At 31.3% G+C, this 20151-nt stretch overlaps 2 protein-coding genes across 2 annotated transcripts; both read left to right on the top strand.

Moving 5' to 3' along the window:
• The first annotated feature begins 4613 nt into the window (after positions 1 to 4613).
• On the top strand, positions 4614 to 13284 carry LOC116336731. The gene is made up of 11 exons (XM_031760796.1): positions 4614 to 4744; positions 4804 to 4913; positions 5775 to 6572; positions 6638 to 6779; positions 6850 to 7089; positions 11029 to 11147; positions 11329 to 12126; positions 12251 to 12395; positions 12530 to 12722; positions 12786 to 12811; positions 13051 to 13284. Coding segments are annotated over exons 1-9 (2478 nt in total). The 5' UTR covers positions 4614 to 4743; the 3' UTR covers positions 12655 to 12722; positions 12786 to 12811; positions 13051 to 13284.
• Positions 13285 to 15136: 1852 nt separating this feature from the next.
• LOC116336730 lies at positions 15137 to 19882 on the top strand. The gene is made up of 11 exons (XM_031760795.1): positions 15137 to 15269; positions 15329 to 15441; positions 15530 to 16327; positions 16409 to 16550; positions 16644 to 16763; positions 16991 to 17026; positions 18188 to 18340; positions 18405 to 18514; positions 18584 to 19381; positions 19446 to 19587; positions 19654 to 19882. Coding segments are annotated over exons 1-11 (2544 nt in total). The 5' UTR covers positions 15137 to 15268; the 3' UTR covers positions 19785 to 19882.
• Positions 19883 to 20151: the final 269 nt, after the last annotated feature.

Genomic DNA, 20151 nt, shown 5'->3' with positions numbered 1-20151 from the left:
GTATATTAAAGAATATGCAATCTTTTTCAAAATAAATCAATCTGAACAATTATTGAACCTCAGATAAAATATTATTTCAAACCAAACAATACAGGGATCATTCACTCGATGTGAAGGCAGGAAGGAAACTATCACCACATCGAAATTCATAAATTACAAAAAATCACCATAATTCTCAATATTTTCTGTTCAAACTGTCTAAAAATTCAAACATTTAATTGTACTGAATTAAAAGCTTTCAGTCTTGAGATCATCTATTAATAATTTTAAGCAGTTTGAATTATTTGGAATTGTGGAATAAGATGAAATAGTAGTTTTCCCCTTGTGTTGGAGTCTAAAGTTTACTTTCGCTTTATTTTGTTTTTATAAATAATTAAAAAAATAAGCATACGTTTTGTATTACCTATATACACTTTTCGATACTTCACGAGTTTGATCACTCGTCTTCGTGCAATACACCAATAAAAGCGATTTTAAAAAAAGTAAGTCCATACTGAGAACTTCGAAACATAATTCAGACACCCTTGAATTTAACCGACACGGATTTCGATTGGAATACCCCAAAAATGTCCGACAAGAAGAAAGACGTTTTCGGTGTCAAGGAATTACAATATCAGTGTTGGGTTGACGCTGAATCAACATCCTGGGATGGGATGGACACTATTGTTATGGATTCATCAACGAATAAATGGATGGTAAAGGTAATACATTTCAAACAATATTTCTTAGGAATAAATACTAAAATCTATACCGTTTTGAAAAATCCACAGAAAGTCAAGACCGTTCGCTTGGAACAGCCTCTTTTCTTAGTACTCGAAAATGAGATGAAAGATAATAAGGAAAAGAAATGACTTTTTTTTTGTAGATGAAAAATTATAAGTAACTCAATAAAGCATTCAGTTCAGTTTTTTCACTCAATAAAATGTTTCTTCCATCTTTGATTATTTTAATTTGAAACTTCAATAAAACTATACGACTTTAAAGAGATAACAAAAAATTCATATCTTATTTCACCTTCAATAGTAAGTTAAAAAAAATACACATCTTAGTCATGAATCATATGATGATTTGACCTATCTTTGATGAATGCATTAGCGATTTTTAAAAGCTTTAGAACGATAGCATATGAACTCCTATTCGTTTAAGTATTTTACATATTTAATGTTTCATTTACGTGATGGGATTTTCCCATATTATTGGAATCGATCCACTATTACAAACCTTAAATCGCATAAAATCTTTTTTGAAACTCTTAGAACTTTGTATTTCAGTGACAATTTCAACACTCTTACAACTTGTATAAAATTATGGTGACAACATTAAAAAGCTGGGATTTCCATTGTATTAGAAATGTCAAAATTGAACATTTGAAAACCAACACAAGTACAATTTCCGTGGTTGGAATAATAAAGCAATTGCAAGTTCTAAATTTTGATGACAAATGATAATATCCACAATTAAGCATTGATAACATTTCTGTCGTTTATTTCTGCACTCTTCGTTAAATAAATATCGAATATCTGTTTCAATTGAAATATAATACGTGCTGAATAATCGAGTAAAATTGTTTATGTTTATTCACATTTGAAGCTCACATATATTTCTTGTCATCATTTCGCTGTGGATTGCGAAACCGATTGTATCAATTCAATTAGACTCAATTTCGATTTCAAGCTGTTTACTACTTTTATTTCATCATGGGTGACAATAAGGACTTTGATAAATTGCTCTCAGATGGTTCGTTCAAATTGTATTATTTTCCTTTTTTCGCATTCTACATACTTTTTTCATTTTAGGTCAAAAACTAAATCTATTGACCCCAACAGATTGCCAAGATCTTTCACGGATGTACGAAAACATAATGAACTCAAGTTTTGCACGGCTAATGGCAAATCCCCAAGCACTAGAAGCATTTTTCGAACATAAGACAAATCTGGATGATTCGATGAAAAAGGACGACAAAAATTAATCAAAACAGACCACAAACAGACTCATAAATGATGAAAAAATTCTACTTTGGATTATTTTTTAAAAGATAACCAAACGTTGTCATGTCAAAAATTTAAAGAAACTTTTAAATACAGTGTGGAAAAAATGTAAAACCCTTTATCAAATTACATCAATAAATTTGAACTTTATACAACGTGCTATTTTCATTGACCAAAAAACCCATGTTTTACATTTGTCATTTCTAGAGGAATACAAAAAATTCTAAAAGATAAGCATTAGCTTGATTGTATTTTTTTGAAGGTTACAGTTTCATTTTGACTCATGATTTGTTTGAAAATTTTCATAATTTCTATTTTAAAAAAGATTAGATTAAGATTTATGCGAAATTTTGTCATATTTAAATGAATTTTATAAATTAGTCACGAAGACTGGAATTGGTGTTAAGAGATTTACAAAGTTACCGAAAATGTAAAAATTATTTTAATTTTAAAATGTTTGATTGATGATTTGATTATTTGATGAAAATGAATTGAATTTTTTTGTCTGCATACTTTGTTAAATAGATATCGAACATTCGTTTAAATTAAAAACGCGGAATAGTCAAGTAAAAATGTTTATGTTGAGGTTTATTATTTTCGATATTTTTATCTCTAATTTTGTTGTGGTTTTACAACAAACCAAGTTCGTCGTTTCAATTAAGATTAAGTTTGATTTCAAGAAACATTCAGTAAATGTCAGTACTTTTATTTCACCATGCGTGCCCCCGATTTTTGGAAATTGATATCAGATTGCTAGGCACTGTCTGGATAAATTGAGATCAGATTTTGAATAACCGTAAGATCATCAGTAGAATGGATAATCATATTTTTGGTGGATGTCAATTTTAAAAAGATCATCCATGGTACTTAAAAGTATATATGTACTGTATAATATCCGCTTGAGATTTGTCCACGACATAAATTTATTTGACGGAGATATGTCAGTTTGACATATTGAAATCTGTCCGCTTTCGTAATTGTAGTTTATCCTCAAGTTTTTTTGCGCGAAATCAACTGGGCTACGAGAGTTTCATATAAAAACAAAAAACTGATAGTCTTAAATAAAAAGAAATCTTCGTTTTGTAGATTTTAATATGAGACGCTCGTTGGCCGCACACTCAATCAATTTTTCTCAATCCTTATAAGATATAGTTTCAAGTCTCATTCGAAATATGAACATTCCGAGTTTTCTTTAACCAAAAGATCATTCCCCTTTGGTTTTGATACGATTTTTCGGTTTAAAATATCGGCAAATGTTTATGTGAGTAGTTGTATTTTGGATTGCCATATCGAATCCTGAGATCAATTCTAGGGGGTAGACACCACACCTTGTAGATATTTTAAATCTTTATGAATCTTTAAAATTCCTAGAGATTATCCATCACATTCTCGATAAATTTGGATCTTTGTGAATCTTTCAGTGTCAGAAAAAATCAAAATGGCGGAATCTGATAGTTGAAAACAACAAATTGTCAAAATATAGTCGAATCAATGTAACGATTTAGATCTTTTCAAATCTTTGTAGATCTTTGAAACTCTGAGTGTCTATCCTCTAGGATCAATTACAAGCTTAAAAATTCTATTCATATATAAAAATGTTGTTCTCTTCCAACAAAAGAATCATGAGTCATATCATGCAAATTATTCACGATTTGTAATAGTGAAAACAATCGAATTTATTATTGTCCAAACTAAGCGGAAAATAACAAACGATGCAATAAAATACTTAAATCGTCATTTTATTGTTTGTCAAAATAATAAACTTGTTTACCGCATGCATGTATTGAAGTAGAAATGTTTATTGCGCAAAGGTTACGAAAACAATTGACAAAATCTACGACTTAAATTGGTAGAAACAACGCACCTTTTACGATAAAATGAAAGTTCTTTATTCTTAGAAACATTTAGATTCGATTCCAAAACGACTCATACTTGGATGACGCTAGCTATCTTTTTTTAAATGTCATAAAAACTCTCCATAACATTTTATCACATTGCTAAAATAATAATTAATACCGTATGTTGTAGAACTTACTCCTATAAGAACAATCATTTACATTTGGAATTCACTTTTGGAACACATTTCGGAAGTGTTGATACTATTTTTGGGTGATAAAGAAATATACATACGAAGATTTGCTACACAAAAAAAAACTACATATGCACACAGAAAAATATACAATGGAAATTAGATAATTTGTGATGAAAAAAAATTGGAGCTAGTTGACAATCCGTACAAATTTGCATTTGTCCATATAACTTTCAAACAAAATAATTGATTTTGTATATTCTCTGTGCCGATCTTTACAGCTCATAGGAAAATTTGTATTTAGTTACCAATCTAAATCAATTATTTGAATTTTGACCAATAAATTTCCACCAAATAACAGATGTGGTTTTTTGTATGTAACAAAGCTATCAATAATTTACCGAAACTTCACAACTGAAGCTCACTTGACGATTGTGTTTATCAACGTTATACTTGGAAAGACATATTGTAAAAAAAAACATGTACAAATAAAAAGAAGAAATAAACATAAGCAAGTATGACAAGAATACATCAATATAGAATGATTTCATCCGCGAAATCTTTTGTGGGTTTTTCCACATTCTTAAAACATCTCCGTTCTGAACGAAATGATAACGACATTTATAAAAATAAGTAAAAAAGGGAATCATTCTTCATTTGATGTGGAGTAAGTCAACGAAGTTGTTCGACATTTGTATTCAGAGACATATAATTTGAAATATTAAAAGTATGTATTTTTGGTGTTATGATTGTGGAAAAATATTAATTTCTTTTATTTTTGTACAGTGTTTCGTCTAACTATTTTATTTGCGATTTATTTGATGGCATATACATGTCAAATTCAAGCAAATTCTCTAACCGAAGGCCTTTCTACTTTTGCATCCGATTTATATAAGGTGATTGTGCATAATATAAATAATAAGTGACTAGTTTTATTCTGCAATGAAGAACATCTAATGAGATTTTATGATTTCCTGTGGTAGTATTCTAGCCAAATAATTCCGATCGGAGTTATTGTTTTGTGTGTGTGTGAAACAATCAGACAATATATTTGGATTTTGTCATCTGGATATTTCAGGTCATCTGGATAAAGTTAGCCGATGATATGGAGTGAAAACAATAGAAGTGATTGTTGGATTGTATAGGTTTTAAATCAGAGATTATACTGTGGATAGAAATATATAAGTGCATATTTGCCATCAAATAGAAATATGCGATATTCGCAATATATCTCGTGAGATGTATGTGCGTCTGTTACTGGCACAAAGAAACACAAGTACATGTATGTGTGTGTACGCTTCGTGCCTTGTGCCCTATTCTTTATTCCCCTTTTTCATCTGCCTGCTATGTAGAAAGAGGGGAATAACGAATAAGATACTAGGCATGAAGCATACACACACATACGTAATTGACACACGTTTTCGTAATTGACACACTTATGCATCTTACAAGCGGCGAGATATATTGCGAATATCGCATATTTTTATTTGATGGGAAATATGCACTATATTTCTATCCACAGTATAATATCTGGTTTAAAAATACTACCATAACTATTAACAATCACTTTTATTGTTTTCATTTCGTATCATCGCCTAACGCTATCCAGATGAGCTGAAATATCCAGATGACAAAATCCAATAAATATATTGTCTGGAAACAATGGATCCGATCGGAATTAAGTGTTAGAATACCGACACCGGCACACTGCATTTCCGATATAACGTTATATTCTATTTATTTTTCTTTGTATTTAGCAATGTGCGAAATCACGACCGAAGACAAATATATTAATATCACCATTTTGCGTTTCAAATTCACTTGCACTTTTGGCTCAGGGTAGTAAAGGACAGACATATGATGTTTTGAAAAATGGACTTCATTTCATGGCTGATAGAGCATTGATGCCAGATCAATTTAATGAAACCTATACTTCACTGTCGAGAGGTGCTGGAAGTTCAACATTAACGGTTGCCAATAAAGTGTATCTACAAAATGGTTATCAAATAAATAGAGATTTTCAAAATGTGGCCCGTAAAAAGTTCCATGCCGATATTGAAAATATCAATTTTAGCAACAGCGTGGATGCAGCAACAAAAATGAATACATATGTGGAGGATAAAACAAACCATATGATTAAAGATTTCATCAAACCAGAAATGGTGGGTGCCGATTCACGTTTGGTCTTAATAAATGCCCTCTATTTCAAAGGCAATTGGGAGCATCAATTCGATGAGAAAAAAACCAGCAAGGGCACATTTTATTTAAGCAAAACCCAAACGGTGGAAAAAGATTTTATGTATATCGGAACCGATTTTAATTATGCATATGTCGAAGAATTGAATGCGACTGCAGTTCAGTTGAAATACGAAAATTCACATCTATCATTTGTTATTGTTTTGCCAATTGAATATGAATTGGATGGTTTAGAATCGAAATTAGAAAACTATAACTTGGCCAAAATAACCGAACAAATGGAACCGATAGATGTCGATTTATATGTTCCAAAATTCAAACTGCAATACGAAGTCAGTTTAAACAAAATGTTGACCAATGTACGTAATCAAAAATTATTTCTGTTAACGCTTCTCTTTTCATCAATTATTAATTCCCATAATAGATGGGAATGGGTTCGATATTTTCAGAGTATGCTGAATTGAGTGGACTTATAGATACAAAACAACAATTGAAAGTCAGTGATGTTATTCATAAGACTGTAATCGACTTCAATGAAAAGGGCTCCGAGGCAGCCGCTGCTTCCGGTAATGTTTCATTCTGTTTTGATTAATTCTTATTTCATTGCATAATTTACATTATTGGCTTTTTTTACAGGTGTACAAATTACAGCTTATAGTTACCCAGCAAACTTCACCGCCGACCATCCATTTTTCTTCTATATTTGGGATGACAGTAACAAAATGCCAATTTTCACAGGGCGCTTTTTAAATTTTGAAAATGGTCCTGTACTCCAAACCACTCCAAAACCAATACCAACACCATCAACAACACCATCACCACCAGGTCCAAGAGAATGCAAATGGTGGTCATTATTTTGTTTCAGACTTTGTGGGTGCACTAATTGATGCAAAACCAACAGGGGCATGCAATTTATAAATTTATCTAAATTTCAAAAAATATTTTCCTAGTCTTTCGAATGAATAAAAAATAAACGTTTTTTATAAACATTTTATTGTTTTTTATAAAAAAACATCATTTAAAAACCGTTTGAGTTACGAATAATTTTTGTTTCTGATCAATAAAATATACAATAATTCATTATACATAATAACGGGATAGAATTGGTCCATAAATGTTCCATGCAAATTTTCCTTCCAATAGCACAAAAAATGATTTCGTTTGCCTACGCCAAATGAAGGAACGATTTTTTTTCTGAAATGTCAGAGAGATCACTTCAAAAATATATGAATTTAAAGGATCGCATGCTAATAGTATTCTATTATTCACTTTTTATTACTCAGTTCGCATATGTACAGTGTACGCGCAACTTGCGCTCTGTGTACAAAGCCGATTCATCTGTGTGAACGCTCAAAGGATCGAGTACTATCTGTCAAAATATTTCCCCCTATGCCAAGCGAAATTAATTCGATATACGGCGCTGATGTAAATGTCACTCTGTCATTTCACAATAATACTTTTTTGGCTTAACAATATATAAGCTCTTCATTTAAAATGCATACACATTCATAATTATTGAATCGTTGAAAAAAAAACATGTCATAAAATATTTTTCTAACATTTTTCATTAAAAACTTTATTAATTTTTTTTTTTATAAAAAAATTAATTTGTTTATAAATTACAATAATTTCAACAAAACATGTTTCATCGATTAAATAAGAATCTAATGTAAATAGTAATGACAATGCGACACCTACCGTAAAAATGCAAAAAGAAACTTAGTTGGTATCCATTGTAGCATTTTTGTCCACCATGACAGCATCTTCGTTTTACTTGACCAATCACAGAGAAGCAAAACGAAGATGCTGTTATGGCGGACCAAAATGTTACAATTCCAAATAAGTTTCCTTTTCTATTTTAACGGTGGGTGTCGCATTGGTATTACTTTTTACATTAGATTCTTGTTCAATCTATGAAAAAAAATGAAATTATTGTTATTTTTAAACAAATAAATTTAAAATATAGAGAATTTTTATGATAAACGTAAGAAGAATATTTTATGATATGTTTCTTTTTTTTACTCGACCGTTCAAAAATTATGCATGTTGAATGAAGAGCTTATATATTGTCAAGCCAAAAAATGTATCATTGTGGAATGACATAGAGTGACATTTAAATCAGCGCCGTATATCAGATTTATTTCGCTTAGCAAAGGGGGAAACGTCGTACTCGCTCCTTTGTGTTTTCAAAGTTTTTTTTTTTTTCAAACATCAAACACTCGTCGGTCGTTTAAAAAGCAAAGGACTTTTGTGTCAACATTCACAATGTTTTTTTCCTGTTCGTTAGTAATCGTTAAAAATCAAAATTGGCTGTGTATAGTGCTGTGTGGTGTCCGTATCTGCAGCCATGTATATATGTATAAACAGAGTCGTGCATTTGTGATGCAGTGAGTGCACCGAATTAATGCTTAATTTCAAGTCAATAAAAATTAACAAAACTTGATTTCAGGTCGTAATATTATTCAGCTTGATAAATTTAAGGGGCGGCATTTTCTGATTTTGATTTAAAATTACTTACAGCCCCTAATTAGGGGTTACAAATAGTTTTTGAATTCCACTCGTTTATACATCGATACATCTCGATTACTTCCAAGTACATTGGCAGTGTATCTCAGATGATTATCTATGCTGATTATATACACTGTTTCTGATCAATAAAATGTACAGTGATTCCTTTATGCGGTAAAACCCAGACATTATATTGAGCTAAGTATTCATTTGAAATGACACGAAACGGCATGCAGTGGAAGCAACTTGAGTTTATGTAACACAATCGATGCGAGCACCCTAGTTCCAAAGGGCACATCAATGCAATTTAACAATTCAAACCGAAACTAAAGAGCGCGCTAAATTTAAAATTTAGTGTTATTTCCACTGCATGCGAAATGGCGTTCTACTTGAGACATTTTGATTTTGTGACGACACAAATTAGGCTCTTCACCTAGAAAAAAAAAGAAATCTGTGAATTTGGCGGTATTCATTCAAATTTGGTGCCCTGCTATTCACGTCAATGCATGGCATACACTTAAATTAGTTTTTTTTGTTCATATGTCCGGAGTGTGTCACATGGCGGCAACTCGGTGACCGTAGGGACAAAAGCCAAAAAGTGACTTTTGGAGGCCGGCCACGGCCAACATGGCGGCCATATCGAAAAGTGCCGGAACAAAAAAGTTTTTTATGTAATACTTTAATCACAGAAAGTTTCAAAAAGATCAGAATCGAGTATGCAAAATTGGTCACAGACAGACAGACATTTTGATTTTTCATTGCGATTCATATGAAATTTTTAAAATGCTGAAACATAATATCGATGTTTCAGAGGTCAATGAACTCATTTAGTGCCACCTATGGCCGTAGAACTGAATTTTGATCCTTTTCTTGCAAGGGCCATATTTTGAAGACAAGTGGACCGATTTTCAAACTTTTACATTTTTTCTTGATCTATGGACCAAGGGCTTTCCAACCATACATCAACCGAGGCCAAAGGTCTGAATTTCGTATATTTCGTGTATATAAAGCGAGTTCGACTTTTCAACACACTAATATGGTTTCGTCACTCGCGCGAACTGCCGTCCGCTGTGATCATTATATGACATTGATGACCCAAGCCGTAAAACACCTCTTTGGAAGTTCCCACTGTGACGCAATACTTGATCTTGAGTCACAAAATATTAATATTGTGTCATCTACTTGACGAACCAAAAAATGTGATTAGAACGAAATTTTTTGTGAATTTTTTGTGTCCAGACTGAGTTTGTTTAAAGCTTATTGAGCGTATAATAAACCGCTCAATCGCTATAACGGCCAGTCATTTTATAGATCGCGTGCAATCAAGAGAAAAAGACAAATCAACATAAGAGCAGTTTCGGCAAAATTAAACTTGTACTCGGCAGTAAGTGTATACAAAGAAATTAGTTTAGTTGAAATAAACATATATTTTATTTGATTAAATAAACAATTGGAATTTGTTTTATTTCAATTGGATTCATTTACAAGCATTCCTTTCATGGGTTAAAAAAAGTCCAACTTTTTTCTTGGGGAGTGCGTACATATATCTAGCAAGTAAACAAATGAAAAAATTTCGAATCGTGATTACTGTCATAATGTTTAATTTTCCAATGTATTATTCTAACGATTGATGACTCGTTTAGTTCCGTTTTATTTGGACGAAACAAATATATTACTTTATTAGAACTGATTTTGATTCCATTTATTCATGAATACGTCCGACACATTTGTTTAATGCCATTTACAAGCGCGAATGAACAAGAGAGATAAGAGTCGGAAATTCCTGAACTTGAGACGTACATGTTTATAACAATTTGCATTGGAAATTCCAAGTTATTCTATTGATAAAAAAAAAACGAGCAAAGATCACATAAATACAACTAGTTGTCCCACAGCTGCGGTATAAGTAAGACCGAATAAGTTTTATCGTAAAACCGAAATATATCGTTAATATAATCAATGTATATTGTGAATTTTGTTCAGCGAAAAATGAATCGAGTACAAATGTGATTTTGGTTTTATTTTTGTGATTAATGAATAGCTGGTTGATAACATTTTAACATTTTAACCTTTTTTGCATTCATATATTAAAGTCGAGTATTTTAATCACAGTTTAGTAATTGTTCTCGAAACATTTGAACAATATGAAACATTCATCCGAAAAAATATTCAGTAAAAGTAATATTTTAATTTAATAATAATAAATATAAACGATACAACATTTATTAAAAAAAAATAACTTAAATGGATTTTTCTAAACCTTTTTCTTTGTTCTTTTTTTATTATTATCATTTTGTTATACCATAGTGTTGCGTATATTAATAGCGTTGGCAATTTGCACGGCATCCATAGCCGCCAAGGCGAACATGTCAAATAATAAACTTATAGAGAAAGGAGTTCCGAAGTTTTCCATGGATTTATATCAGGTGATTTGAATATTTTTATAGTGACAATTTGAAGTTGAACATTTAATTCATTGGTCATTACTGGGAATTATTGAAAATATAAATGAAGAAATGTTCAAGATGCAACCGATTAATTGAATTAACTGCGCATCAGTGTGAACAAAAATAAGTATTTCAAACCATATATTTCTTTGATACATAGCAATGTGCCCGATCAACAAATGGTAATATAATAATTTCGCCATTTTCGGTGGTAAAAGCGCTCGAGCTGCTGTCTAAAGGCGCCAGAGGAAATACATATGAAGAAATTAAAACAGCACTTTATTTGAATGACCTTGGAAAGCTTCAAGTAAATGTTCAGAAATATATTCGATTGATTCGAAAGGGAGCGCGTGAAGCAACATTATCAATAGCCAATCGAATTTTCGTCCAAAATGGTTATACCATAAATAAAAAATTCCTCAATTCGCAAAAAAACAATCCGAAGTTGGCACCTGTTCGGTCTGTTGAATTTTCAAATAATGTAAAAGCAGCTGAAACGATAAATCAGTTTGTCGAATCGAAAACAAATCATAAGATCAAAGACTTCATAAATCCGAGTATGTTAAATTCACTAACTCGCGTCGTTTTGGTGAATGCAATCTATTTCAGAGGCAATTGGGAACATCAATTCGATAAACAACGTACGCATCGCAATCGTTTTTATCTAAATCAAAGACAATCAGCTCCAGCCGATTTTATGTTTATTAGTGAACAATTTAATAATGGATATATTGAGCATTTGGACGCATCAACACTTCAAATGAATTATGCAAATTCCAGTTTATCCATGGTGTTTGTGTTACCAACCGATATTGGTGGACTACCAGCACTCGAATCCAAATTGGCCAATTACGATGTAGCAAAAATTGTCGATCAAATGGAAATGACAAATATCGAAGTGACGATTCCAAAGTTCAAAATTGAATACGAAAGCAGTTTGAAAAGTGCCTTACAATCTGTACGTACTTATATCAATTTAAAATTCAATCAATCTTATTTTGAATGCGTCTTATTATCTTTAATTAACACCTTGACTTTTTTTTCTTCATTTGAACATATTCTATTTCGATGTTTGTTTGTAGATGGGCTTAACAGACATGTTCACACAGACAGCCGACTTTAGCGATCTTCTAGAAGAGAAAAATGTTCAATTATATGTGTCGGATGTTTTTCATAAAGCATACATTGAAGTTGATGAGTCTGGCACCGAAGCAGCCGCCGCCACTGGTATGATTTCTAATTGTGTTCTTATTTTCTGTAGATAAAGCTATCATGCTTTAAAATAGATTTCAGTTTTTTTGTTTTATTCATTCGGTCAAAACTTGTTGCATTTATTTAATCTCATTCAATTTACTCTTTAGGCATACATTTGATGGATCGAACATTGCCACCATCATTCACTGCAGATCATCCATTTTTCTTCTTTATATATGATAGCAAGAGCAGAACCACTGTTTTCAGTGGACGTGTAACAACATTCAATTGAAATGAGATTACACAATCAATACAAAAATACTTACTCTACAATAACACATTCAACTCAACAGCTTTTAAGTAACTTTATTTGTAATACATTCGTTTGATGTAATATTCATAAATTGTGACATATTTACCTAGATATTTCCATGGAATCAATCGATTTTATATTTCTGCTCGTTTAGAGCTTGATTATTTCAATATTATGGATTATAGATTTTACCAATTTGATATTTTTGAAAAGTTATCAACAACTTTACGTTACAAAATAACTGGAGCGTGGCTGTTTTTGTCTATTATTATTTTGGCGTTTCTTTAAGTTTTTCAAATTAATTTATCCCTTTGTTCGTAAATACTAAACATACAAAGATTACATTGACATAGTAAGAAGAAATAACCATGCAATATCTGGCGATAGATATATCCGCATACGGCGACACAGCACTAGCGCTCCAGGCTGCTAGATATACACAAAAATGAATCCTTGCCTTTATACCAAGGATATGAAATGCCAAGGACAAGAAAAAAGGTATTTCATTTTAGTATTTAAGACAAATTGATACCAAAGTTACACCATTAACTATTTTGCTACATATAAATAATTCAATAAAAATAATAAGTTTTACCTCTGATACACAAATACGCCACATTCATTGGTGATTTTTATTTTTCTCAATACATTGCACAGTTGAACAGCTCGTCTCTATCAACTAATCTTCATTGATTAATTCCAACAAAAAAATATAGTCGATATTTTTTTTGTGATTTCTCACAACAACATCACGTCACACAATCGTCATCGTCATTTAAGAATAACAACCAATAAAATAATATATACATACAAACAATACAGCGATTATACGAAAATGCAGTGCATTAAATAACCGAATGTTCTCAGGAAAATTGGATCTTCTTAACTGAAATGCGCAACATTTAATCCAAAATCTGTACGTTGCATTTTTTTAGATAAAGATATTTTTCAGCTGAGATTTGCTGATTTTCGCAATAACATCCGCCTCACAAAAAAGAATTATAAGTACAACTGCTCTAAGTAATCATCTTTCGAATATGGCAACTACGCAAAAACAACTTGATTTACACGTGATTGTCCGAGAATGAAAGTGAGACTTCTTCAGAGATTTTATTGATATTTTAAAAAAACTGATTTTTGTAATTCTTTGGATTTTCTTCAAGTTTTTAATTTATTTTGTGTTCTGTGTTTTCAATAAATATAGGTTTTTAAATAAACTTAATAAACATTTTATACAAACCACTTTTTATTTTATTAAAAAGTGTAGATTTTGAATACACTGGTTTAAACATTAAAAAAAAGTATTTTTATAACCATGTGAAATCTATTGGAAATGTAAAAAAGATCTAAATTCCACATCGATAGAATGTGTGCAAGATTAGACTGTAAATTGCTGTAAGTCGAATCGCATTCAGGAATCTTAGCTCCTTAGAGCAGTGAGTTCATTTTTTAAACAATTTGCAAATAATTACGCTTGCATTTGTCATGTGATCGGAATCACCATGAATCGTGTCATAGAATCAGCCTTTTTTATGATCAAAATATGACTTTGTATGTATTTTATATCAATTGGAAATCTACGATCTCTTTATAAAACATCTCTAATTAATATACATTTTTATGAGTGCAATTTTCAATAATTATATAAAATATTCATTCTGAATTGAAGTATAGGTGCAAGTATACAATTTTATGATACTTTTGTCGCATTCAATTCAAATTATATACTAATTGTATGATACAATTTATAACTGCTATTTTATACTGATATTAAATTCGTCATTTCAAATTCAAGTGTTACAATGTGTGTGTGAATAGTTGGGAATGTTTCACGCTGTTTCCATTTTCGACATCTCCATTGCTTTCACATCAGTTGAATATGCCAAAATGACTAGGCAAAAATGCAAAATTATAAACATAATATGTATTAATATTCATCTGTCCAGTGTGATAAATCACATGTTCAAAATTCCCGTTCTTTAACATACAGTAGCACTTAATCAGAATTAATTAAAGGAAAGTGTGATTAATATATTCGGTAAAAAAAACTAAACAAAATATTTCAATTGAAATCTATTGCTCTGGCTGACTATGTCATATTCATTGAAATTGCGGGTCAAAACTATTAAAACCGCAGACACAATAGACACTCGGGAGTACATTGACCTCATTATTTACCGCTATTATTTGATTCTGCATAAGGTGTTCTTTGTGTTTTGATAAACATATGTCAAGCACGTTATATTGAAAATCGCCACTATCGATACCGACTTAACCACGAGAATGAAAAAAAGTCCAATAAAGAAGAAGTCGATAATGCTAAAAATGAATAAACAAAATATCTCGAAGCCATCGATGTATTCAGCCGTGTACTTGGACATATCAAAAACCAGTTTGACCTCAAAGCTATGCTCTGTAATATCAGTCGTGCTCATCTAGAAAAACTGTATGCATATATAAACTTCTATAAAGGCGTATGACGTCTCAAAAACTACATCATTTCTATTTGTGTGTTCCGTAGTGTCATTGCGTCAGAGCAAAGTTTTAATTGTAATTCATCGTTGCAAATGTCTACAAGAGACAGACAGCACAAAGTAATACCATTTTTTTTCCAATTTGGTTGACATTGGTCTAATCGTCTATTTATTTTTAGTGTTGAGAATATTAAATGTATTTGCAATTGCTGCCATTGCAATTGTATCATCTGAAGATGAAACGAATGATTTAACGAGAGGAATTTATAGTTTTGCATCCGATTTGTATCAGGTAAAACAGATCTGGAGTGCTTTCATTTTAAATATGGAATTTCATAAGATTCGCTTATTTTCGAAAAACCAATCAATATTTGTTTAAGGAATCAGCCAAATCGACCAAAGGGAATGTAATAATTTCACCATTTTCAGTTGCAAATGCGCTTGTATTGTTATCACAAGCTACCAATCGAAGTACGTTTGAGCAGCTAAAAACTGGTTTGCATTTAAGCGGTGACAAAAAATCAATTGCAAATCAATTTCAAGAACATTATGGTCTACTTGAAAGAGGCGCTGGCAACACCACTTTTTCGATTGCAAATAACATCTATGTACAAAAAGGCTATTCGATAAAACAAAATTTACAAAAAGTGGCCATTGATAAGTTTCAATCAGGCATTGAATCGGTAAATTTTGAGGATAACGAAGAAACTGCACGTATAATCAATAAATTTGTCGAAGAAAAAACAAATCGGCGAATCATCGATTTAATCAAATCCGATACGCTTGGATCGGATTCGCGTGTTGTTCTCATAAATGCGATTTATTTCAAAGGCGAATGGGAACAAAAATTCTACGAATATTCAACAAATAAATCCGATTTTTATATCAACGAAACGGAAAAAGTGCCAGTCGATTTAATGAACATCGATGAATGGTTTAATTATGTTGATTTATCTGATTTGAATGCAAGTGCACTTGAGATGAAATATGCCGACTCGAACTTTTCAATGGTTGTCATTTTGCCAAACTCTCGTACCGGCCTATCAACACTGGAATCACAAATGAAAGATTGCGATTTAAAAACCATTGTCGCTAATATGAGCATGCAAAAGGTCGAAATATGGATTCCGAAATTCGAACATGAATTTGAACTGAAGTTAAATAATGTACTAATGAATGTACGTATTATATTTGATAATTTTCTCTTAGACATTAATCGCATCATGAAGTGAGTGTGATTTATTTTTGTTGTTTGTCAGATGGGTATAGAAGAGATTTTTGAATCCAATGCCGATTTGAGTGATCTATTGGAAAATGGCGAATCATTGCAAGTATCTGATGTAGTGCATAAAGCTTTTATCAAAGTATCCGAAGGTGGATCGGAAGCAGCAGCTGCTACAGGTAGCAAACATCTTGAGTAGTCGACTTTCTATTATAATAATTCACCATATCTAAGCGATTTTTAACATAACCGATTTCTTTTTGTATTCGAAGGAGTTCAAATTGTACTATTTAGTGGTGAGTTTGGTCAATCCAAATTTCGTGCCGATCATCCGTTCATTTATTATATCTGGGACAGCAACAGCGAAACTATTCTTTTCAGCGGCAGAGTTATAAACATAAACTGAAATTATTCTATTAATCTCTTAATTTACAATTTACATTTACGATCATAAATCATCCATTTCTTACTTAAAACCATTTGGTTTCGAATAAAATACCATTCATATCACGAAATCAATTGGAACCTTTTATTATTTGTTTTTGCATTAGTCATAACAAAAATCGACATTCTTATCGAATATTTCATTTTTTTTTTTTTTTTTATATTTTGAACATAGGTAGTAAATTTTGGCGAGTATTGCATCACATGTTTGGTAAATATATAAAAAAATGTGCGAAAATTTATTGAGATTGAATTTCTTATTACAGAGTTCTTGTCAAAATTGTCACATCTATCCAAAAACATATGACTTTTTAAACATAATCAAATACTCAATGTCGATTCTCGTGCGATGAATACCAAAAACTCAAACTTCTAATCTATGCTGCTTTCTAATTTCATAGGTAAAATGCAACCAAATGCAATGAAATCAATTTTTGTAGAATAAAAAACGCATTGAATTTCATTGGATTAAACAGATTTATTTCTAATGCGGCTCTTGTAATTTTGGAGGGATTCTAATTTTCAAGACTCTAATTCATGAGAGCTTTGATAACATATTTACCAAAATCACATGACTGAGAAGCACAGCAATTTTTATATGTGTAGATGTGGTTGATACGGGTTGATATATAGCAATTCAAGGGTTATATTTAGGACAAAAAAATATTAAGATAATGAGAGAGAACAGCAGGAAAAACCCAGGGTCAATTCAACAGAAATTGATACGTTAATCATCAAGTAAATATTTTTGAGCGACCAGCAAAAACAAATGACATCGCGATACATACGTGCATGAAATTAAACTGAGTAAATGTCCTCTTAATATGGTCACAATTTCAAAAACATAACAAAAGTTAGAAATGACCCGATTGGATGATTTGCAATTAAATATCGTGCGCTAATCCTACATATTCTGTCACAGATGCCAATTAAATCGATTTTGATTTGCATCGAATCGATTGATTTGTAACTGGCTTTTGTACGATATCTCAGTTAAATTTACAGTCAGATTCATTTTATGATATGCAAATCGAGTACGAAATGCTTATACTGAGAATATGATAATTTATTCAAATGTGGGAACTACAGCTTTGCTTTTATGTCACGTATTGCACATCAATTATCAATAAACGTGCCTTGTTTTATAAGAATGTGTATGTTTTGTGATTACACAGCAATGTCAATCAAAAAGTTTGAGTTTATTATTTCGAAAATCTGCCAACCGAACTGTAAAACAATTGAAACATTTATTCTATTGCCATCATTCTAAGGGATATATAATTTTTTTCGTTGATTCACACATTATTATGCAGACTTTTTTTTAATTCTTATGAAACTTTGAACTTTGACAAACTAATCGCTTATCAGTAAATGTTCATAAAATTCCACTTTGTCACGAATTATGTGTTTTATATTTTGTTGTTATTCAATTTCGACACGTTTGAGTGTGAGCCAAACATCTATAAAAGTGGAAGACATTCGAAAAAAATGTTTAATTTGAATAAAAGCAAACAACTTGACACAAGTATGATCTCTTTCATTCAATTTCCAACTTAATATAATTATTAAAAATACATTTTCTCCTTTAGTGATACGTTCGATAATTGTATTTGCAATTTTTTCCTTGGTGACTTCGTCCAGCGTCCCATCAACTGAATTTGTCAGTGGAATTTCGCGTTTTTCATCGAATTTATATGAGGTGATTTTAAATAAAATGTTTGTTTTTTCGTTATCGAATTTAACAAATTTGTTGTTTATTTGATTGTAGCAATGTGCCAGAGCCGCATCAAATGAAAATGTAATAATTTCACAATTCTCTATTGCAACCGCCGTAGCATTTTTATCACAAGCAGCCAACGGACGTTCATTTGAACAAATAAAAAATTGTCTCCATTTTGATGGTAACAAAACCGAAGTTGCAAACCAATATTTTAGTCTTTCTGAGGCGCTTGAAAGTGATTCCGGTGATGCGATATTTTCCATTGCCAATCAAATCTATGTGCAACAAGATTATAAAATAAATCCAGATTTTCAAAAGGTTGCCATTGAGAAATTCAAATCGGGCGTTGAATTGGTGAATTTTGCAAATAATGATGTCACCGCTAAAACCATCAATCATTTTGTTGAGGAGAAGACAAATGGAAAAATTAAAGATCTCTTCGATGTAGACTCACTTTCACCGGACTCTCGTGTTGTTTTGGTAAATGCCATTCATTTCAAGGGCGATTGGGAAACAAAATTCTATGAAACCGAAACTACCAAAAACGATTTTCATATGAGTGACACCAAAACAGTATCAGTCGACTTTATGAACATTGATTCACACTTTAATTATGCTGATTTACCGGAGTTCGATGCTAAAGCGCTTCAATTGCAGTATGAAAAATCAAACTTCTCCATGGTATTCCTCTTACCAAACGCTCGTACAGGATTACAAGCAATGCAATCAAAAGTAAAGGATAATTTGGTGTCTATAGTGAATAAAATGCAACAGAGAAAAGTCGAAGTTTCAATTCCAAAGTTTACCGTTGAATTTCAATTGAATTTGAATGATGCTCTCCAGAATGTATGTTTTATGTTAAATTATCTATTTGCTACTGCATTTGAAATAATCATTGATACATTTTTAGCTGGGTATGACTGATATATTTGCCGATAATGCTGATTTGAGCGGTCTTTTGGAGTCAAAGGATCCGGTGAAAGTGTCCGATGTAGTTCACAAAGCTTTCATCACAGTTTCCGAAGGAGGAACAGAAGCAGCTGCCGCCACTGGTAATAATCTTAATTGATTATCACTTTTTTTCTAGTTTTTCATGTGTTTTCTTTTTCATTTTAAAGGCGTTAGAATAGTTCCATTGAGTGCTGTATTAAATATGCCAACGTTCCGTGCAGATCATCCATTTATGTACTATATTGTGGATAATCTTACCAAAACTGTCATCTTTGGCGGACAAATCAAAAAATTCTAACCAATTTGTACGAAAAATTGAACGGTTTGATATCTAAATGTTTATGTAAACAACTTTTTCAAGGCGTTGAAAATAAATTAACTTCCAAAATCAACGAACTCAAAGTTATTATTTATTTGAATTATTATTTAATTAAATAACTTCATATATTTTTTTTAATTTAAAAACGTTGCACTACTAATTGCATACTTGTAGAGACGAAACTTGTTATAAACAAACTTATGACAACTAATTATTCATAAGATGTTACATTTTTTTCGAAGACTTTAAGATTGTGAGTTTCAAACTCGACATTATAGGAAGGTGATATTTGAACATCCACAATCACTTAAAAAATGTCGTAAATTATCTCATAAATGATGATACT

This window comes from Contarinia nasturtii, unplaced genomic scaffold (genome assembly GCF_009176525.2).
Source record: "Contarinia nasturtii isolate CC-2019 unplaced genomic scaffold, AAFC_CNas_1.1 Cnas_scaffold_187, whole genome shotgun sequence".
Lineage (NCBI taxonomy): Eukaryota > Metazoa > Arthropoda > Insecta > Diptera > Cecidomyiidae > Contarinia > Contarinia nasturtii.
This window is presented reverse-complemented; position numbering and strand designations above follow the sequence as displayed.

Excerpts from the sequence above, each read along its gene's own strand:
- LOC116336731 (XM_031760796.1), top strand. Across the intron at positions 6,573-6,637 it reads TAAACAAAATGTTGACCAAT|ATGGGAATGGGTTCGATATT; the intron begins GTACGTAATCAA and ends TTCCCATAATAG. Across the intron at positions 12,396-12,529 it reads CGAAGCAGCCGCCGCCACTG|GCATACATTTGATGGATCGA; the intron begins GTATGATTTCTA and ends TTTACTCTTTAG.
- LOC116336730 (XM_031760795.1), top strand. Across the intron at positions 17,027-18,187 it reads AGTATTGCATCACATGTTTG|TGTTCATAAAATTCCACTTT; the intron begins GTAAATATATAA and ends CTTATCAGTAAA. Across the intron at positions 18,515-18,583 it reads TTTCATCGAATTTATATGAG|CAATGTGCCAGAGCCGCATC; the intron begins GTGATTTTAAAT and ends ATTTGATTGTAG.